This window comes from Lepidochelys kempii, chromosome 26 (genome assembly GCF_965140285.1).
Source record: "Lepidochelys kempii isolate rLepKem1 chromosome 26, rLepKem1.hap1, whole genome shotgun sequence".
Taxonomy (NCBI): Eukaryota; Metazoa; Chordata; order Testudines; family Cheloniidae; genus Lepidochelys; species Lepidochelys kempii.
In genome coordinates this window covers 16013430-16036435 of record NC_136405.1, presented here as the reverse complement: position 1 = coordinate 16036435, position 23006 = coordinate 16013430, and the positions used below count along the sequence as shown (strand labels likewise).

Below are 23006 nucleotides of genomic sequence, written 5' to 3'. Positions count from 1 at the left end.
TGGGTACACCGGGTACTAGTCTAATGAACCACTGCTCTAGTCTAATGCCTCATTCTCTTTCCACCTTGAATTCCCTTTATGCCAAACGCCTGAACACTGAACTGTTGTTTTTTCTTCTTTTCTTTTACGTTTTTTGGTCAATAAACGCATTTGTGTGTGCCATACTGGACTAATACCTTCCCCTATATTCACAGTCAGGCACCCAAACTGCTGCACTAGGGCATTCTCTCCAGAATCATAGAATCATAGAATATCAGGGTTGGAAGGGACCCCAGAAGGTCATCTAGTCCAACCCCCTGCTCGAAGCAGGACCAATTCCCAGTTAAATCATCCCAGCCAGGGCTTTGTCAAGCCTGACCTTAAAAACCTCTAAGGAAGGAGATTCTACCACCTCCCTAGGTAACGCATTCCAGTGTTTCACCACCCTCTTAGTGAAAAAGTTTTTCCTAATATCCAATCTAAACCTCCCCCACTGCAACTTGAGACCATTACTCCTCGTTCTGTCATCTGCTACCATTGAGAACAGTCTAGAGCCATCCTCTTTGGAACCCCCTTTCAGGTAGTTGAAAGCAGCTATCAAATCCCCCCTCATTCTTCTCTTCTGCAGGCTAAACAATCCCAGCTCCCTGAGCCTCTCCTCATAAGACATGTGTTCTAGACCCCTAATCATTTTTGTTGCCCTTCGCTGGACTCTCTCCAATTTATCCACATCCTTCTTGTAGTGTGGGGCCCAAAACTGGACACAGTACTCCAGATGAGGCCTCACCAATGTCGAATAGAGGGGAACGATCACGTCCCTCGATCTGCTCGCTATGCCCCTACTTATACATCGCAAAATGCCATTGGCCTTCTTGGCAACAAGGGCACACTGCTGACTCATATCCAGCTTCTCGTCCACTGTCACCCCTAGGTCCTATTCCGCAGAACTGCTGCCTAGCCATTCGGTCCCTAGTCTGTAGCGGTGCATTGGGTTCTTCCGTCCTAAGTGCAGGACCCTGCACTTATCCTTATTGAACCTCATCAGATTTCTTTTGGCCCAATCCTCCAATTTGTCTAGGTCCTTCTGTATCCTATCCCTCCCCTCCAGCGTATCTACCACTCCTCCCAGTTTAGTATCATCCGCAAATTTGCTGAGAGTGCAATCCACACCATCCTCCAGATCATTTATGAAGATATTGAACAAAACCGGCCCCAGGACCGACCCTTGGGGCACTCCACTTGATACCGGCTGCCAACTAGACATGGAGCCATTGATCACTACCCGTTGAGCCCGACAATCTAGCCAGCCCTCTACCCACCTTATAGTGCATTCATCCAGCCCATACTTCCTTAACTTGCTGACAAGAATACTGTGGGAGACCGTGTCAAAAGCTTTGCTAAAGTCAAGAAACAATACATCCACTGCTTTCCCTTCATCCACAGAACCAGTAATCTCATCATAGAAGGTGATTAGATTAGTCAGGCATGACCTTCCCTTGGTGAATCCATGCTGGCTGTTCCTGATCACTTTCCTCTCATGCAAGTGCATCAGGATTGATTCCTTGAGGACCTGCTCCATGATTTTTCCAGGGACTGAGGTGAGGCTGACTGGCCTGTAGTTCCCAGGATCCTCCTTCTTCCCTTTTTTAAAGATGGGCACTACATTAGCCTTTTTCCAGTCATCCGGGACTTCCCCGGTTCGCCACGAGTTTTCAAAGATAATGGCCAATGGCTCTGCAATCACAGCCGCCAATTCCTTCAGCACTCTCGGATGCAACTCGTCCGGCCCCATGGACTTGTGCACGTCCAGCTTTTCTAAATAGTCCCTAACCACCTCTATCTCCACAGAGGGCTGGCCATCTCTTCCCCATTTTGTGATGCCCAGCGCAGCAGTCTGGGAGCTGACCTTGTTAGTGAAGACAGAGGCAAAAAAAGCATTGAGTACATTAGCTTTTTCCACATCCTCTGTCACTAGGTTGCCTCCCTCATTCAGTAAGGGGCCCACACTTTCCTTGGCTTTCTTCTTGTTGCCAACATACCTGAAGAAACCCTTCTTGTTACTCTTGACATCTCTGGCTAGCTGCAGCTCCAGGTGCGATTTGGCCCTCCTGATATCATTCCTACATGCCCGAGCAATATTTTTTATACTCTTCCCTGGTCATATGTCCAACCTTCCACTTCTTGTAAGCTTCTTTTTTATGTTTAAGATCCGCTAGGATTTCACCATTTAGCCAAGCTGGTCACCTGCCATATTTACTATTCTTTCAACTCATTGGGATGGTTTGTCCCTGTAACCTCAACAGGGATTCCTTGAAATACAGCCAGCTCTCCTGGACTATGTATATAGTTAGGAGGCTGAAAATGTGTCTTCATGGTTTAAAATAAGCCCAGGCAAAAACTCTCTAAGAGCAAAGAGGCAGTTCACACCTCATCAGGGCATGTATGGGACAAATTCAGTCCAGCCTCACAGGAGCCCGAGGCCAGCGTCCTTTGCAGCAACAAAGGATCTGTTGGACTCTCAAGTGAGTCACACACCCCCTTCTTTTGGTCAGTTTGTGACTGTGATGAGGTAATGCTCACATGACTCTGAAGGGTGGGGGCAAAGCCAAGAGGGAAGAAAGAACATGATAAAAGGGAGAGATGTTTGCCATGCTTCCTCTCTCTTCCACCTACATCTACAGATACCACACAAAGTGACTAAAGCACTGATCAAAGGGGAGAGCCTGGCTGAAGGGCAACCAGCCAGCCTGTGGTGAGAAGCATCTAAGGCAGAGGTGGGCAAACTATGGCCCGTGGGCCACATCTGCCCCGCGGGACCCTCCTTCCCGGCCTCCTGAGCTCCTGGCCCTGGAGGCTAGCCCCCGGGCCCTCCCCCACTGTTCTCCCTCCCCCTCAGCCTTGTGCTCTGGGTTGCCGGGAAGTGCAGTTGCAGAGCCGTGGCTTGAGCCGGTGCTCCAGGCAGCACAGTAAGGGAACGGGGGGGGGGGGGGGGGGTTTGGATAGAGGGCAGGGGGTGGTCAAGGGCGGCGGTGTGGATAGGGGTCGGGGCAGTCAGAGGGTGGGGAACAGGGGGGTTGGATGGGGCAGGGGTCCCAGAAGGGCAGTCAGGAAGGAGCGGGGAGTTGGATGGGGTGGCAGGGGGCAGTCAGGGGTGGGGGGGACATGGAGCAGGGGGGGTTGGATGAGGCAGGAGTCCCAGGGAGCTGTTGGGGGGTGAGAAGCTGGGGGTTCGGATAGGAGGTGGGGGCTGGGCCACGCCTGGCTGTTTGGGAGACACAGCCACCCCTAACTGGCCCGCCATACAATTTTGGAAACCCGATGTGTCCCTCAGGCCAGAAAGTTTGCCCGTCCTTGATCTAAGGGCTTGGCTACACTTGCAAGTTAGAGTGTATTAAAGCAGCCCAGGGTACCCTAACCCCTGACGTGTTCACACTGGCAAGGCACGTAGAGCGCCTGGACTCCACGGCTGGAGCACTCCTGATAATCCACCTCTGAGAAGCAGAACACTTGCTGGGCCCCAGCTGGAGCATCGCGGCGCCAGTGTGGATGCCCTGGTCTATTAATGCGCTCGGATCGGCCTCCAGTAGTGTCCCACAATGCCTGTTCTAGCCACTCTGGTCATCACTTTGAACTCTACTGCCCTGCCCTCAGGTGACCAACTGTCAGACCCGCCCTTTAAATTCTCTGGGAATTTTGAAAATCCCCTTCCTGTTTGCTTAGCCAGGCGTGGAGTGCTCTTGGTGAATCTTTCCAGGTAACCATGCCTCCACCTGCTAGGCGATCCCCACTATGGAGCAATGGCGAGGTGCTGGACCTCCTCAGTGTTTGAGGGGAGGAAGCTGTCAGGTCCCAGCTGCGCTCCAGCTGTAGGAATTACAGTACCTTCCGGCAGATATCAAGGGACATGATGGAAAGGAGCCATGAGCAGGACACACTGCAGTGCAGGGTTAAAGTGAAGGAGCTGCGGAATGCCTACCACAAAGCGCAGGAGGCAAACCGCCACTCTGGTGCTGCCTCCGTGACCTGCCATTTCTACAAAGAGATGGACGCAATACTTGGGGGTGACCCCACCTCCACTCTGAAGACCACCAGGTACACTTCAGAGCCCAGTTCAACAAGGCAGGAAGAGGAAAGCGGGAGCGAGCGTGCTGAGAAAGAGGGGGACAGCCTGGCATCCCTAGATGCATGCAGCCAGGAGCTGTTTTCAAGCCAGGAGGAAGGTAGCCCGTCGCAGCGGACGGTGCTTGGGGAAGATCAAACAGCAGAGGACGTTCCCGGTAAGCGGCTTTTATTTTGGGAAGGAAGTTGTTTGGTGTGGGCTCTTGGGGCTAGGAGGGTAGGGCCGCATGCATGCCTAGATGCGGAATAGGGCATTGATGTGCTCTCTCACATTGTGGTAATTGGCCTCAGTGATCTCTTCAAAGGTCTCATGCAGAAGCTGGGGAATCCGCTTGCGCAGGTTCCTTGGCAGAGCTACTGTGCTCCTTGTCCCAGTAAGGCTAACATGTCCGCACCACTGTGCCGTGGTGGGCTGGGGGGACTATTGCTGCACACAGGCAAGCTGTATATGGGCCAGAGCAGAAGCCGCATTGTAGTAGAAGACCCTCCCTTGCTTCCCAGGTCACCCTCAGCAGCGAGATATCTTCCAGGATGAACTCATCCTGTGGAAAATTTGGGGATAGTGTTCAGTATAAGGTCCTCCTGCAGCTGTTGGCTCTCCCCAAGGCACAGAACCCCAGAGGACAGTACGGCTGTAAAACAATCAGTCCCCCTTGCCCCTGTGCTTACTCATCATTTTGGGACTCCTGTGGGTTGTGTGCGCTCGCTTTGGGACGGGCAATTTCTGCTATTGTGTACACTGTACTTTAAGTACGTCCGAATCATTGCTCTGTCTGGTGTGAACAATGCTGCCTACGTTAAGTGTTGCATTTTGGCTTTACAGATGCAACCTTGAGATCCCAGCCGTCCTTGTTATCAAGGACCAAAAGACTCTTGACCTTTGACCTTCTGGGGTCCCTTCCAACCCTGATATTCTATGACTCCAAAAAGTCAGAAAGTGTCCATGAAGAAGCAAAGAGGACATGCTGCATGAAGTCATGCAGCAGTCCTTAATGAAAATCAAAAAGTGCAGGAGTGGCAGGAGAGTGAAAGGAGGGTCCACCAGCAGAATGCAGATTGCCGGCACCAAAGCACGGAGCGGCTGCTAAGCATCATGGAGCGCCAAGCAGACTTGATACAGGCACTCATAGCACTGCAGGTGGAGAACTTCCATGCCTGTGCCCCCTGCAGCCCTTCTCCCAAAACTTGCCCTTGTGCCCCCCATGTCACTGCCAACCCACTTTTCCCAACATCCAGGTTCTTATCGCCCCCAGCTGCCTCCAGCACCTGTAGCTTCACCACCCAGCCCTGCAAACTACGACCCTTACCCACTGCACTCAACCCCCATCACCATGCATTTTAGCCAGCCTGAAGTGCAGCACTCATTGCATGGCACTCCAGACACAAAGGCTGAGTATGATAACAGGACATACACAAATCCATGATTGTCGTGTTCCCCACCCCACTCCCTTCCCTCGTGCCACACAGCACAGATGTGTCATTCCGTTTCTGTTTCCCAAGCAGTTGTGTTTCTTTTCAATAAATGAATTTTTTGGCTTTGAAAACATTCTTTATTACTGCATTAAGTAAAAGATACCATAGCCCAGGAAAGCAACGGGCACTGCAAGTCAGTGCATCATACATAGCAAACACAGATTCCTACTAACATTGGAACTGCTGCACTTCACTCCCGTGCAGGGCAACAAACATTACTTGTGGCTTTCAGCCTCAAATTGCTCCCTCACCGCATCCCTAATCCTTGCAGCCCTGCGCTGGGCCCCTCTAATAGCCCTGGTCTCTGGCTGTTCAAATTCAGCCTCCAGGTGTTGAACCTCCGAGGTCCATGCCCGAGTGAATCTTTCACCCTTCCCTTCACAAATGTTATGGACGGTGCAGCATGTGGATATAACCATGGGGATGATGTCATCGGCCAGGTCCAGCTTCCCATACAGACAGCACCGATGGCCATTTAAATGGCCAAAAGCACACGCCACAGCCATTCTGCACCGACTCAGCCTGTTGTTGAACCGCTCCTTGCTGCTGTCAAGGCTCTCTGTGTAGGGTTTCATGAGCCACGGCATTAAAGAGTAAGTGGGGTCTCCAAGGATCACAATGGGCATTTCGACTTCCCCTACGGTGATCGTCCGGTCTGGGAAGAAAGTCCTGGCTTTCAGCTTCCTGAACAGGCCAGTGTTCCGAAAGATGGGTGCGCCATGCAACTTTCCAGGACAGCCTGCGTTAATGTCAATGCCCACAGTGATCCACAAGCACCTGAAGAACCATAGAAAAATATCCCTTCCCATTTATATACTTGGCGGCCATGTGGGCTGGTGCCAGAATTGGAATGTACGTCCCATCTATCACCCCTCAGCAGTTAGGGAAACCCATTTGTGCAAAGCCGGCCGCAATGTCATGCACGTTACCCAGAGTCACGGTTTTTCTGAGCAGGATGCAAATAATGGCCCTGCAAACTTGCATCAACACGATTCCAACAGTTGACTTTCCCAATCCAAACTGGTTAGTGACCGATCAGTAGCTGTCTGGAGTTGCCAGATTTCAATAGCCACCCACTTCTCCACTGGCAGGGCAGCTCTCAATCTTGTGTCCTTGCGCCGCAGGGTGGGGGTGAGCTCAGCACACAGTCCCATGAAAGTGGCTTTTCTCATCTGAAAGTTCTGCAGCCACTGCTCATCATCCCAGACTTGCATGACGATGTGATCCCACCACTCGGTGCTTGTTTCCCAAGCCCAAAAGCAGCGTTCCACTGTGGTGAGCATGTCCGTGAATGTCACAAGCAATTTCATGTTGTATGCGTTATGCTAGTCGACATCGTCAGACTCCTCACTGTCAGTTTGTAGCTTAAGGAGTAACTCGACTGCAATTCGTGACATGCTGGCGAGACCCATCAGCATATTCCTCAGCAGTTCGGCATCCATTCCCGCAGACCGAAAGGGAAGACAGCGCGCGCAGTACAAAAAACGTTGAAAGATGGTGCCAAATGTGGATGGAATCACAGGGATTGCTGGGATGCGAAGCGATGCATCACGGGGCATTGGGACAGGACTCAGAATGCCCCACCCCCTTCCCACAAGCCACAGCACCAGAATGGGAAGAGGTGCTCTGTGGGATAGCTGCCCATAATGCACCGCTCCCAATGCTGCTGCAAGTGCCGCAAATGTGGCCACGCCAGTGCGCTTGTTGCTGTCAGTGTGGACAGACTGCAGCGCTTCCCTGCTGGGGTCTCCTAGGGCTGGTTTAACTCAAAGCGCTCTACATCTGCAAGTGTAGCCATGCCCTAAGATTGTAAGGGTGCTGGAAGTGTTAAAATCAGCTTAGAACGCGTTCTGCTTTTATTTCATTTGGCCAAATCCGACTTGTTATGCTTTGACTTATAATCACTTAAAACCTATCTTTCGTAGTTAATAAATTTGTTTGTTCAACCAGAAGCAGTGCGTTTGGTTTGAAGCGTGTCAGACTCCCTTTGGGCTAACAAGCCTGATAACATATCAATATCTTTGTTAAACTGACGAACTTATATAAGCTTGCAGTGTCCAGCGGGCATACCTGGACACTGCAAGACAGAGGTTTCCTAGGGTTGTGTCTGGGACCGGAGATATTGGCTAGTGTCATTCGGTTGCACAATCCAAGGAGCAGCTTACATGCCAGAGGCTGTGCAAGAACAGCCTAGGAATGGGGGTTCTCACAGCAGAGCAGGGTAAGGCTGGCTCCCAGAGTCAAGGACTGGAGTAACCTAGCAGATCACTGGTCCAGATAATACCAGAGAGGAATGTCACACTCACTTTGGGGGTGGGGGAAAGCATCTGTTAACTCATTTTAGTTAACATGTTTGTTATGCTAGTGCCTAGGGGCCAACCCCATTGTGCTAGGCGCTGTACAAACAGTAGTAGATGATTTCTGCCCCCAAAAGCTTACAGTCTAAATAGATAGGACAGACACCAGGTGGGGCAAGGGGTATAACAGACAAACAGAGTGAACTATGTGATGGCAGTAAACATCATGTTACGCTTTGTCTACACTAGCACTTTTGTTGGCAAAATTCTGTCGGTCAGGGGTGTGAAAAAACCACCCCGCTGACTGACATAAGTTTCACCAACAAAAGCGTCAGGGTGGACAGCGTTATGTTGGAGGGAGAGTGTCTCCTGCTGGCATAGCTACTGCTACTCATTGGAGGTGGTTTAATTATGCCGACAGGAGAGCGCTCTCCCACTGTCATAGAGCTGCTACACAGGAGACCTTTGCCTTTGTAAGGTCCGTAGTGTAGACATAGCCTCAGTTCTCCTTTTTAGTTTAACCTTTGAACAATTCAGCACAGCACCATCCTGCCCTGTACTCCCAAAATCACCCCAAACAAAACAAACTTTCATCTGAAAGATGAGACCTTGTTTTGTTATGCCTTATAGAACTCAAGTCTTACTTTCAGATGTTAGCTTGAATATTAACACCACAAATATAAACTAGTTTTATGGTACATCCATTTCAGTGACATATTTCTAGGAATAGTGTCGCCTAGTGCAGTCAGCAGAGAAGGGAGCCCAAGAGATGTTTTCGGGTAAAATAATTTAAATGTGAATTAAAACAAATCAGCCACTCTAATTAATATGTTAGAAATATTAAGTCCTATGATTTTTTTTAAAATGTATATTATACTTTACTATGATCTCGTTGCAGAAGAGCGGCAGAACAAGCTTCAGGAGTATTTAGCAGCTAAAGGAAAGCTGAAATGTCCAAATACAAAGTGAGTTTGAACAAATTTTTAATTGAATCCTGTCTTGCTTGCTAATATTTAACTTCAGAATTCTCAGTTAATGATTAGCTGAGAATTCCTGTTTCCCTGTGCTTAGCTGCCCCCTATAATTACAAAGAGGAACATATTTTAGTACCCCGGTTCTCAAGTTGTGGGCCCCACAGAGTTGCTGTCACAAAACAGAATCATCTCTTCTTAGTTATAGCCTCTTCATGTATTTTTTGAGTCTTTTTGTCCAATTAAAGGGATATAGTTGACTCAAATTACACTGGTCTGAATATGTTGACTATAGTTAGACCTAAGATTACTGTAACTGAAAAATTAATCACCCTGTGTATTTGACAAAAAAATCTTATTCGTTGTGAGTTAGGGCTCAATCCTGGAGTAGGATTTCTGAGGACAGACTCTTATGCTTAAGGAAATCCTGTTGGAGGACAGCGGCCTTGATCAGTTTCCCTTGTTTCTGTGGGGGTCTCTCACAGAAAAACTTTTTAAAAATGAGGTTGTAAAGCCACAATTGGCAGATGGAGTCGTGTGGGAAGGAGCAGGTGTAGAACCTGAAATTGTTCTTAATTCACCTTTAAAAAAAAAAAAGACTAGATTTCTAGTTGACTTTCAACTATATTCTGTGTAAATGCTTTGTCTGTCTTTAATTGAGGTTTGTAAATTGCACAATGACTGCATTTTGTGGCTGATGCCAACATTAGAGAGGTAGTAAAAATATAGGGCAGCAGAACCTAATAACAGTGACCTGGAGAGAATAGAGCAGGGGAATTTGAAGGTGATATGGGGAGATTTGGTGCTAATATTTTTAAAGTCATGCTACCAAGGAGAGGAAGCAAATAGCTCAGATAGTGTGAGGTGGTAGAGGAGAGGCATTAGAGACTTTCTCATCTTGACTCTTTAATTCTGGCATAATGTTCAGTTGACAGGTACTAGTACTATGGCAAAAGTGAGTCCTCTTTGTAAAATAAATAAAAATTAAAAAAATTCATACATGTTTGTGGGGTGATGAGGAATAAGGGCTGGGAGCCAGGGTTAGAAAACTGGTCCCTGCCTTTCAAATAATGGCCAAAATTGAATCCATATGTTGCCTGTGGTAGTGGAGGGCCTCGAGGACTGCATGGCTTGGCGGTTCCTAAAGATCAGAAATACAGCTTAGTAGGGAGGGGAGAAAATCCATAATCTTTCAGTCACTTAGTCAGTGCGCAGTTATGATCAGATATATATTCTCTATCTAGGCCCTTGTATCCCACCATCCAAGTGGTATCTGAGCAAAAATTAATCTCTCTAGAAATTCCTGTTGAGTTGGTAATCTTTATTAATATTGCACTACAGTTTGTCATGCTGTCTGGAGCGGCTCCTGACCCTGAGTCCCTCTCTTAGGGACGACACCCCAAGCTGGTGGTGTGTTCTATAATTAGATTTCACCAAGCCAGTAATAAATGTGAACTCCTGGATCACTATACGAGTCTTATTATGGAGTCACAGACAGTCCCCTTAGGGCAGGGGTGGGGAACCTTTTTTCTATTGGGGGCCACTGACCGACAGAAAAATCAGTCATGGGGCCCACACAGCTCTGTCGGGGGGGGAGGGGCCGTCAGGGCTTCCACTAGGCTCCGGGGTGGGGCCAGAAATGAGGGGTTCAGGAAGCGGGCTAGGGTAGGGGGTTGGGGTGCAGGCTCTGGGAGGGGGTTGGGGTGTGGGAGGGGGCTCAGGGCTGGGGCAAGGGGTTGGGGTGCAGGAGGGGGCTCAGGGCTGGGGCAGGGAGTTCAGAGTGGACGTGCAGGCTCTGCGAGTGAGTTAGGGTGGGGGAGGGAGTTTTGACCTTGGGCAGGGGGTTTGGGGTGGGTGTACGTTCTCTGGGAGTGGGTTGGAGTGCAGGGGGGGCTCAGGGCTGGGGCCGGGGGTTGGGGTGCAGGAGGGGGTGAAGGGTCTGGGCTCTGGCCAGGTGCCGCTTACCTCAGGTGGCAGCGTAACGGGCTCCTCTCCCTGCCCTAGCCCTGTGCCACTCCTGATGTGGCCAGGTGGCTCTGTATGGTGCAGGCAGGAATAGGCGCACATGGACTTGGAGCTTCCCTGATCACCCCTGTGCCTAGAAAGGGCTGCAGAGATAGCTAACCAACAGCCCTGGCATCCTAGCTTCCACACACAGTGGGGCAAGCCAGTGCTTGCAGTTCCAGCCCCATGGAGGGGGCACTGAGGCTCAGGGCTTCCAGCCAGTGCCAGATGAAATTGCCGCAGGCCAGATGAAATTAAGTAGGGGGCTGGAGGTTCCCCACCCCTGCCTTACAGTATGTCTACATTGGTAAGTTTTTATGCGAAAAGTTATACCATTTTTAAAGCACTTCAATTAAAAGCTCTGTTGCATGTCCACACTAGCTCCTTGTGTTGCTGGAGCAGCTGTGGTAGCTATTCCACTATGCAACTGGCTGCAGGGTGCTTTGGGAAGGATTTGCAATGCCTCACAGGGCAGGTACAGCCTCACATGATATAGGTTTCTCAATTCCATTGCCAGCTGCTTTTCAACTGACGTTGGGGGGGGGGGGGGGGGGGAACAGTGTGTGACAGCAAGTGTGTGTAGGGGGAGAAGACAGACATCGTGTGTTGCAGGAGAGTGTTGGCATGCTGTCTCATAAATTCAGACAGGCGCTGGAAGTAATCAGTCCTGAGACATGGGGAGGGGGAGACCCCAACCTCAGCTGCCCCCCCCCCCCAGCTCTGCATAGCACAGTCTCTCTCACTGTCACACATACATATGCACCCCTGCCTGCCTCTGTTCCTGTTGTGGGAGATAGCAGGAGCATTCCTCAATAATGATTTGCTCTATGTCCCAGAGCAGCACAGCAGCCCAGGCTGTCAGAACATCAGAAAGGAGCTTTGAAAGGGGAGGGATGCATATGCCTGCAGGGCTGCTGAGTTCAAAACAATGAGCAGAGTGGTCACTGCAGGCATTGTGGGACACTTCCGGAGGCCAATTCCAGTGATAAAAGCAACCAAGGCGTTCACACTGGCACTACAGTATTAAAGCCTCAGCGCAAAAGGCCTTATGTCTATCATTGGGATGGTTCTTTACAGCACTGCAACTGAGGAGTTTGGGTGCAAAAAATGACTTGTCAGTGTGGATGCCACTTTGTTTCAGTGCAAAAAGCTGACTTTTTTAGTGCAAAAACTTGCAAGTGTAGACCAGGCCTTTAGACTCTCCAGTGTATCTTGCCACCCAGACAAAATTGGACTTTGTGATAAAATGGTTGGTTACACCAAAAATCACATCACATTTAGGTTGCTTCTAGTCCCAAGAGACTAGTCACTTACCCTAAATCAACTGGTGCTCTATATCTTACACTCAAGACAGCGCTGGTAGTCAATTCTGTAGTAAACTAAGTTTTATTAGCTAAGAAAGGGAAATAAGAATTATTGAGAGGTTAAAGCAGGTAAAATATGTTGACAGATAAGTCACAGTTTGTCATTCCAAATGGTGGCAGTGATACAATAAACTGCCAGTTTCCCAAAAGTCTTTTCAGGATACTCCGATTGTCTCGGGGGATTTCTGCTTTGTGTCTGGTGCACTTCCCTGTAAGAGTCCAAACAATCCAGAGATGAAAGATCTTTCCTTGAATCCATACTTATAGCTGCTTCTCACAGAACACAAGCTGACAGTGTTAATACCCACGTGGGCTTTTCCTTTGATGACCAAGGAATGCATTTTGGGTCTTTGACCTCGGTCATCTCACACAATGATCACTTGCTTTGAAATTAGTACTTTTCTGTTAAAGTTCTTCATTTGCATTTCACAAGGTGTCCTTGTCCTTTGATGGGTTATTTTGTTACAGGGATATACACAATGTAAATGTTTGCTACCACATTATAACAGGATACAGATAAGTGAAAACAATGCAAGAAACGTCCCATTCATTCTCATGAAGTTTAAACACCAAATACACTCTGATACTGTGACAGGTTCCCCGGGGTGCAACCTGGAACTGGGGTACCATTGAGCCCTCTGGCTTACCAACCTGGGCTCCTTCTCACACTGTGATGCTGTTACAAACTCCAGACCTCTCCAGGTACTGCACTTAACACATCATCAAGCAGCTGGTGCTCAGTGGTCACCCTTTCAAAATCTTTAGCAAGATGGCTGTTCTTTAACAGAGAGGATGTGCTGTGGTTTAAGCCAGTGGAGCTGAGGACCAAGTGGGGCCACAAAGGACAAATCACAGAGCCACTAGGGACTCATGGTCACATGAAGTGTCATATTGATGGACAGCTGAAATCCCAGGACATGGTGCTGCTGAATCTGTACAAGTGCATCTTTCCTAAATGGACTTATGACCCGCATGTGCCGGAGCTGGTACCGTGGGTGAGAAACTAACAGCAACTCCCTTTGCAGGACGTGGAGATGGAATAACCCTCCAGGCCTAACATGGCTGCTGTGGTTCTCACCTTCTGCACCCCACGTGGGTGCTTGGCTGTTTCAAGCCTCATGAGAAGTAGGGAGAACTGCCCTGGACATGTTAGTGCTGTGCCTTTCCTGGGGTTTGTATCTAGCATTCACGCTGGCTGCTGCAGCATTAGATCTGGCTCACAACTGCCTATGCCCTAGCCTCCAATGCCAGTTTATTTCAATGGTAAATATATCTTCACTTCAATTTAAAAAAAAAAAAAAAATCCATAGGCAGCGACACACCAAGCTGTGATACATGAATGTTTTTGCCAACCACTCATGAACCAACACTAAAGAGGCTCCAGCCAATTCCCCACAGCTCCCCAGTCTAGGACCCCAGAACTGTACCGTCTTGCCCTGGACAGAAGCCTGACCAGTGTAAGTTTATAACCCAGTCCACCATTCCCTTAGTGTGGAGAGGACATGCACCAGCTCTTGTTCCTGAGCAGATTTCCCAGGCACTTTATGCCAAAACACATTGTTTTAGGTAAAATATAAAACAGATTTATTAACTACAGAAAGATAGATTTTAAGTGATAAGTAATAAGCATACAGATCAAAATTGGTTACCCAAGAAATAAAAGTAAAATCACAATTTGCGTTCTATAAACTAGACATGATTTAAATCAAGCAGTGTCTCACCCTAATGGTATAGTTCCTTCATACACAGGGGGTGGGGTCTTTTCATCCTCGGACCGCCTCCCCAGTTCAGTCTTTGTTCTCCAGATGTGTTTCCAGGTGTTGAGTTGTGAGGGGAGTGAGGACAAACGATGATGTCACTTCCCCATTTTATAGCTTCTTCCAGCTTGTTGGAAAGATCCTTTGCTATGATGTGAGGCAAGCAGTCTCAATAGGTGCTATCTCTGAGAAGTCTCCATTGTATATGGTTCCTGGGACAGTCCTTGTGAGTATGTAGTCCCTTTAATGGGCCATTAGCGCACCTGGTTCCTCCATTGTTGTACCTGAAAGGCTGGATGTGGGTGTTTCCAACTTCACAACAGTTTTCAGTAACACACACATAGCAAAACTCCATAACTCCACATACAATGATAGCGCATACAATTCCACAGGATATTAATGTTCAACAGATTAAGACTTTTAAAATGATACCTTACAAGGAATGCTTTGTACAAAACATATCATAATCCTATCACCATGGTAAATATGGGGTTGCCAGGGTGTTGCTTTAGGGTACAGAGTGTCACACATACATTTAACAGTCACTTTGATCTATACTAATACATAAGTGAATTGACATGGGGCTCTGGCGTGAGCTGGCACCTGGTCTGCCAGTGTCACACAGTTTACTAACTGGTCTCTGCTATTAAAAAGCTTCTCAGAAACTGCTAACACTAAAACTGCTTTTGAATTGTTGCCTAATGTTTAATCCTTCATCCAACACCCTGTTTGGTACATTGATATTTTGTTTGATTTCTATAGACCCTATTTAAAGGACCGGACCAATCAGCCAAATCCACAGTTACCACCACTTTCTAAATCAGGGCCTGTAAGTAGAAAAGACCTTTCTCTTATGACACTCTAGTTTTGTATTCTATGTTGGAATCAGCCCAGACATGGTTAGGGGCTCTGTAGAAACACACAATAAGAGCCACACCATCAGGGGCTCATTCACCTGAACATCTCGCAATGTGATATATGCCATAATATGGTGGCACATATCAGGATGGTGTGGATTGCACCCTCAGCAAGTTTGCAAATGACACTAAACTGGGAGGAGAGGTAGATACGTTGGAGGGTAGGGATAGGATACAGAGGGCCCTAGACATATTAGAGGATTGGACCAAAAGAAATCTGATGAGGTTCAACAAGGACAAGCGCACAATCCCGCACTTAGAACGGAAGAATCCCATGCACCGCTACAGACTAGGGACCGAATGGCTTGGCGGCAGTTCTGCAGAAAAGGACCTAGGGGTTACAGTGGACGAGAAGCTGGATATGAGTCAACAGTGTGCCGTTGTTGCCAAGAAGGCCAATGGCATTTTGGGATGTATAAGTAGGGGAATTGCCAGCAGATCGAGGGACGTGATCGTTCCCCTCTATTCGACATTGGTGAGGCCTCATCTGGAGTACTGTGTCCAGTTTTGGGCCCCACACTACAAGAAGGATGTGGAAAAATTGGAAAGTGTCCAGCGGAGGGCAACAAAAGTGATTAGGGGACTGGAACACATAAGTTATGAGGAGAGGCTGAGGGAACTGGGATTGTTTAGTCTGCGGAAGAGAAGAGTGAGGGGGGATTTGATAGCTGCTTTCAACTACCTGAAAGGGGGTTCCAAAGAGGATGGATCTAGACTGTTCTCTGTGGTAGCAGATAAGAGAACGAGGAGTAATGGTCTCAAGTTGCAGTGGGGGAGGTTTAGATTGGATATTAGGAAAAACTTTTTCACTAGAAGGGTGGTAAAACACTGGAATGTGTTACCTAGGGAGGTGTTGGAATCTCCTTCCTTAGACGTTTTTAAGGTCAGGCTTGACAAAGCCCTGGCTGGGATGCTTTAGTTAGGGATTGGTCCTGCTTTGAGCAGGGGGTTAGACTAGGTGACCTCCTGAGGTCCCTTCCAACCCTGATATTCTGTGATTCTATGATATGCCAGCAGTGCCCCTCTGCCATGTACATTGGCCAAACTGCACAGTCTCTATGGAAAATAATAAATGGACACAAATCAGACATCAAGAATTGTAACATTCAAAACCCAGTAGGAGAGCACTTCAATCTCCCTGGACACTCAATAACAGACTTAAAAGTGGTGATTTTTCAACAAAAAACCTTCAAAAACAGACTTCAATGAGAAACTGCAGAACTGGAATTAATTTGCAAACTAGACACCAACAAGTTAGGCCTGAATAAAGACTAGGAGTGGCTGGGTCACTACAAAAAGTAATTTTCCCTCTGTTGATATTCACCCCTTGTCAACTGTTTAGAATAGGTCCCTTCCACCTTGATTGAACTGGCCACATTAGCACTGACCCCTCCACACACACACACCCCAACTTGGTACGGAAACCATCTTTTCATGTGCTGTAATATATATACTGCTTACTGTATTTTTCACTCCCTGCCTCTGATGAAGTGGGTTTTAGCCCACAAAAGCTTATGCCCAAATAAATTTGTTAGGCTGAAAGGTGCCGCAAGGACTCCTGTTGTTTTTGCTGATAAAGGCTAACACGGCTACCCACTCTGAAACCTGACACAATAAAATGGATTCCTTGCCCTAAAGAGATTGGTGTCAATAGAGTGCTAGCTAGCTTGGCATAAGAGGCAATTAAATACAAATCTTTTCTTACTAAATATATTAAAAATGCTGAAGACCTCTAGTCAATAAGCATTAAATTCAGACTTTAAAATATCATCATTATAGCTCTTTCCTTCTGGAAACATGCCAATATGCTTGTTGTTTCAGCCACTGCTAAGATAGAGTTATCTCTGGGGTGAAACACCAGCTGTCTACCAGGGTAGCAACACTGCACAGAAGTTCAGAACTGAAAGTGTGGATTACATCCAAACAAAACTAAACCACCTTAAATGGCTATTTTTAAATGATTTTTGTTCTCCTTTTGGGTGATTGTCAACATACATATTTCACTGTTGGTATGTGCATGCCTAGTGCACTTGAGCTGAAGGCTTTTGGTCAGCAGTCCCTGTTGGATTGGCACATGTATGTATTGGGATAGTACTCCAACACTGAGTACAATGCGTACATTCCCAAGCTTTAAGAGCTACCCTGTTTGCAAGGCTCTTGTGTCTTTTAATGATGGATACACTCAGTGCCTCATTTGCTTAGAAGATGGGCACATCACAGACTTCTCTAAGTGCACTCAAAAGTTGAGTCTCCCCTCAGGATGCACTTTATGGAGAGGTCTGTGCATGTGGCCTCTGATATTGAAAACTTCAGGACAGCTGCGTCCATTACTCTTTCATGTAAACAGCTACCACAGGGCCTCTGTGCGATAGAGAATGGGTGTGGAAAGAGGGCCCAAGGATTGCAAACAAGAAAGAACTATCTCTCAAATGTATATGAAGTATGAACTCCTGATCTAATTTTGAATCTGGGGGTGGATTCTGTTCATTTCTCTTATTTTTAAGACTAATGTTTATCCTCTCTTTCCTCAGGTTGTCCAGCCCAAGAAGGATGTTCTCTCAAAAGGGTCCAAATGCATACCGAAGGATCATGCACCTGCTGTCAAAAATACAAGAAGTGCAGGTCATGCTCTTCAGCACAGGTCCTCAAATGCCCCTGGGTCCCACAGGCCAAAGACTGTACCTCCCAACCTTCTGGGAAAGAGTACAGGGCCACCTGCCAACCTTCTGCCAAACAAAAGCCATTGTGTGCAATTGAACAGAATGGCATCATCTTCTACCTGTCATCAGTTAAATCAAATACAAGAGACTGGGAAATCTGAAAATCCGGGGACAGTCACAGATCAAAGGGCTGTAATGTTGACCGAGACTGGAAAAGATCCCCAGTGTGGGGAGCACCACTCAGTAACTGAGAATTTGCAAAAAATGGTAGACTGTGATAAAGTAAACCTTCCTAGTAAAACCACTCTAGAATCTTCTGAGAACAGGACAGAGTCTGGGCTGGACATCAAAGTACAATCTAGGACTGGTTTAAACAAGCCAGAGAGGAAAATAGGTTTGGTTCACAGACATACCTTGGGCACAGCTCCAAGGAACAATGTGGGTCTGAAAGACCGAGTTACTGCCTGTTGGACCAGTAAGAAACTAATTCAGAATAAACTAGCAAAATCTCCACCTGGCTGTAAAATCATGTATCCTCAAAGACCAAGCAGCAAAGCCCTGGGGTCAGTGCCTCCTTCCCAAATATTTACTGTTTCTAGAACTTGGCTATCCAAGAAATCAGGTGCAGAAAAACAGTGTCTACATCCCAGTTTTGTGAGGCAAAACACAGTGAAATTACAGGCAGTTGGAAGGCTCGGTCTTGGAAGACAGGCCACACAAAAGCAATATGTGAAGCACTCAAGAACATGTAAAACTCCTGGTGCTCTGGAAGTTGGAAGGTCCAAACAACAGGCTAGAGCTGGACAAGATTTGAAACTGACAAGGTGTCCCATAAATTCTCATGTTTCCAAGAGGCCCTCTGTGATGGAACTGAAAGCAAAATCAAAACTCATGTCAGAGAGACCCAATTCAAAAACAAGTGGCACAGCCAACTGGCAAATGAATGCAACAAAAGGGAAGCAGTGCATTAAAGACTTGAAGAAAGCTTCTCAGACTTATAATACAAAATCCAAAAGCACTCTCCCCAGAAACTGTACTGCAAGCACATGCATGTCCAGAGACCAAGCCAGTGTTGGCATGCTTAGGAATATGAGAGAAACACCCAAGCAAGAGCTGTTAAGGGTAAGAGAGGTTCCGGGTAATCAGGATCCCAAGACCCCAGCTGCTGAGAATCGCAAGTAAGTAACTTCCTTTCTGGTTCTCTCCTCATTTCTCTCCTGCCTGTAACCCTGAACATGGCAGCTAACCTGTTTCCTCACTCCTTCACCAAGCCAAGTTGTCTTCATGGAGAGACAGGAGGTAATGCCTCTTCAGAGTCAACCCAAAGGAGATGAGCTCCTGCCTCATGGTGGCAAGGGCTCTGCTTTACCTTTCTGCTGCCTCCCTCTCCATGAGGGGGTCAAATGCCCTGGCTGGGCCTCTACCTTCTCCCCCACCCCACTGGTGCAGTAACTGTGTCTAATTCAGCTACTGATACCTCTTGAAGGAAATTTCTCTTCAAGAGAAAGCTTACTTATTGCTAAATTAGATACAGCCATCCTGAGGCAGAGTGAGATGCTCAAGGTTCATTTGTTCACCAGGATCCCAGTGTTTTTTCACCTCTCAGATGGATGCTTCCCACCAGATTTCGTCCACAATTTGGATATGTATTAAACTGCAGTATTCTGTCAGTACCCTTCTAAACAACACTGTGAATAAGAGATAAGGACTCAGTATTTCCCATGCAACAAGCAATATCTAAAACATATGCAGGAAATGCAGCTCTTTGAATTGTATTCAGTGCATTGTTTGAGGTGGTCTGCTGAAAGCAGGCTAGGGTAAATCCTATTGTCTGGGATATGGACAGATCCGGTCTGGGGAAGTGAAATGTTTATTACCTAGTGCTAGGTAGACATGCTGCTAATCTGCACCAAGATATCTGTAACATTTCAATAGGTGTTCTATTCCTTCAAAAATGGTTTACCAGATCTATTCAGGATTATGTCAACCTGAAAGGAGATGGAATATCTTCTTAAATTGACCTGCAAGTTCTGTTGGTAGTAGTCTGTCGTTTTTAGTGGTTTGGGGCTACTGAGGTGTTTTACATTCTGACTGGTATTAATATCCAGAGCAGGGATCTGCAACCTTTGGCACGCAGCCCACCAGGGTAAGCCCCCTGGCAGGCTGGGCTGGTTTGTTTACCTGGTGCTTTTGCAGGTTCGGCCGATCGCAGCTCCCACTGGCCGCGGTTCACCGCTCCAGGCCAGTGGGGGCTGTGGGAAGGGTGGCCAGCACATCCGTTGGCCCGTGCCACTTCCCACAGCCCCCATTGGCCTGGAGTGGCGAACCGCAGCCAGTGGGATCTGCGATCGGCCGAATCTGCGGACACGCCAGGTAAACAAACCAGCCCAGCTCGCAATGAGGGCTTACTGTGGTGGGCCATGTGCCAAAGGTTGCCGATCCCTGGTCCAGAGACCGAAAAAACACATGAATGAGAAATAGATGAGATTTCTAAGCCACGAGTCTGCCTTAGCATCCAGGTTACAATCAAGCTCTGGCCTGTTTCTGACCAGAACATTTGAAAGGTAAAGAACCTTACTCTTTTCCCTCTGTCCTGCAGACTATGCAAACAGGCTGCTTTGAAAAGCAATCATTTTGGATGGTGGGCCCATTCTTTTACTAAAATCACTGCTCCGCACCTCCAGAAAAACCCTACAACTTTGCTGCCTATTGAATTCCTCTCTCTCGTGCTCATTTCAAGCTGCCGTCTGGGCTCATTGGAAAGCACAGAATCTAAACCTTCTAATGTATTTGAAAGTACCTGAAAGATCCTATGAATTATGGAGTTGCTTTAAGGCAAACATTTGGCCCTGAATATAATAATTTTAAACTGGATGGGTTTGCTTAGAGCTGCCCATTACTAGGGCCTAAATCTTCCAGGTCATCATATCTTCTAGTCTGAGTTTCAAAAATGTACCTGATTAACTAAAGGTTGATCAAGAATGGAGACAGGGTCCTGCTGAAATTCAAGGGTAACCCCTAGGAGAAGGGAAGGGAGGCACTCTGGGCTCCTTTCTCCTCCCATCAGAGTGTTGTCTCTGGAACTCACTGGGTAGCTTCTTTCATATCAACCTGGTAAGTAGCTCTCTGCTAAACTTGGAGCTCTTCCTTGAGCAGCAGCAATAGCAACAGCATGATACCCTTTCTGCAATTCCCTTTCTCCTGTGCATATCTTACCCCACCCCTCTACTTACCCCCAGCAAAAACAGTAAAGTGAAACTTGCTAGAATAGGGTCAGTTTCGCTTTGCAGTGGGCCTGAGAGTGCAATGAGATTGTGCTAATGATGCACTTTGGATAGAAAGGGATTGTAAATTCAGATGCAGCAAGAAGGGTTCTCTGAAATTTCCCGTAGCATAGGACAAGTGTTGAAGCTTATGGCTTTGGTTTAATGTTGAATCATTAGAACGCTGTATTCAGAATGTAGTAATTTGTTTATAAATCAATCAAGCACTGTAGCGATGGTCTGACTGGAAACACCAGTGATCTCACCATCTTACTGAGTAGGAAAGAAGAGGTGCAACTGATTCTTTAATTTTAAAAAGGAGGGTTCTTTCCTAGCCTTGCCCGGCTCTTTCAGTAGATCTTGGAATATTTGTCATATCTATTAGCTCTTTATGAGCAACATATGACTAAGACAAAAATCAGAGCTGTAGCCCAGGGGATAGCATTGGTAAATGAGAACTGGTGATCCGATGTTGATGGCCTAATGATCTATTTGCCCTTTGATAGGAAGCAACTGGAGCAGTGGCTGGCATCCAAAGGGAAATCGTATAAACGTCCACCCATGACACTGCCTACTAAAAAGCCAACCAAGACAATGAGGAACCTGTCCTTCTGGGATGGCATGGAGGAGGAGGAGGAGAAGAGAAAGCAGCTCTGCGTGTCGGACAAGATCAACAGCATGTTGGCAGAGTGTCTGGAACTGGTTGAGAAGGTGAGGACAGAGCAGGAGTGGCTTTAACAATCTGCTCCTCTTAATGTGTTTTGGGAGACTGTTAGGCAGAGATAGCATATGAAGTTTTGCAGAGGTAGCTTGAGGCAACCCTAACTTGTAATACGGGGGCATGGTTTGTGAAGACTGCAGGCCCCAGCATGCAGCATTCTTTTTGCTCAGTGGCCTTACTGCTTGGATCTGGCCTGCCAGATGCTGCCACTGGATAATGGGGTGGATCACTTGATAGTTGCCCTGTTCTGTTCATTCCCTCTGAAGCATCTGGCATTGACCACTGTCGAAAGACAGGATACTGGGCTAGACGGACCATCAGTCTGGCCGTTCTTATAGTTCTTATCAATCAGCCCCATTCTGCAGTGTCTCTGTAGTCAAGATGAGGACCATTGCAATTTGCTCTTTGATGCCTAAATTAGGTGCAGCCATCTGGGTTGGAGCAAACTCCCAGTACAGATCTAAGGCAAAATTGCAGTGTCCATACTGACCGAATTTCTTTCCTACCAATGAAATATTAATGTGATAGGATGAAAATCTGTTGCTCAGCTTTCCTTGAAGGATTCCATAGCCCACTGCAGTAAGAGATATAATTGAGATCCTGTGGACTGTGGAGATTTCCGTTACGGAGCAAAGCAGCACTGAAATCTGTGCTAAAATGGGAATTTTACATCATTAATAGATGACAAAATAATTGATACCTTGAGCGTTACCCACGATTTAAAATTTCTTGTCACAAATTTTTTCTTGCTGCTCACAGTGCATTTTGTCCCAGAAACTTCCAAGTCCAGCATCATACCTTAACTTGTGTCTAAATCTGTACATTTTTGAAGAACCTTACTGTTGTTGAATTTCATTGCTGGAAATGCCACATGACTGTACATGATCTGTATAGGTATTTATATGGTCCCCCATCACCACAGTATCAGCTCCTCAGAAATTAAATGTATCATCGCAACACCCCTGTGATACATCTGTGACACTTCGGGGTTCCACCCAGACCAGGAAGGGATTGTGTCACTGCCTGCCCCACAACCCTGGGTACCTTAAATGTTATGCTGCTGCGGCTGACAGCTCTGACACCAACAGCGTGCACACAATCGTGCAGGTCACATCCTGGCTTCCACCGTCCAGTGACCAACATTCTCCCAGTCCCAAATTTCCCCAAAGCTGTCTCCCTGCAGTGTCCAGCCCTCTCCTGGAGCACTTGCAGAAGTTAAATTTGTTGCTTCTTTTAAAGAGACAATACACTACAACTCATTAATTTAACTGGGATTTGACAGACATTTCAATCACAGCACTGAACTGGTTTATAGTAAAAGTAAAACAAGTTCATTTAACAAAAGGACACAGGATTAAGTGATACCAGGTGCAAGGAATAAAGATAGAAAGGATTACAAACAAATGTAAAAATATGCTTTCTAATGACCTAAGACCTAACTTAACAAGCTACAGTCTTTGGTGAGGACTCCTTGAATGATC

At 47.1% G+C, this 23006-nt stretch overlaps 1 protein-coding gene across 5 annotated transcripts in view; it reads left to right on the top strand.

Annotated features, from left to right (window-relative positions):
• The window catches only part of CKAP2L (cytoskeleton associated protein 2 like), a 36132-nt gene that overhangs the window by 1179 nt on the left and 11947 nt on the right, over nt 1-23006 (top strand). Inside the window, exons 1-5 of one of the 5 annotated variants that reach the window (XM_073324778.2) lie at nt 3229-4256; nt 8767-8833; nt 14727-14793; nt 17413-18719; nt 21311-21515. In XM_073324778.2, the coding sequence (XP_073180879.2) occupies nt 3884-4256; nt 8767-8833; nt 14727-14793; nt 17413-18719; nt 21311-21515 (2019 nt within the window). In that variant the 5' untranslated portion in view covers nt 3229-3883. Of the gene's footprint in view, nt 1-1969; nt 2754-3228; nt 4257-8766; nt 8834-14726; nt 14794-17412; nt 18720-21310; nt 21516-23006 lie in introns of those variants that run through there. The other 4 variants (XM_073324777.2, XM_073324779.2, XM_073324781.2 and 1 more) reach the window with 4 other exon arrangements.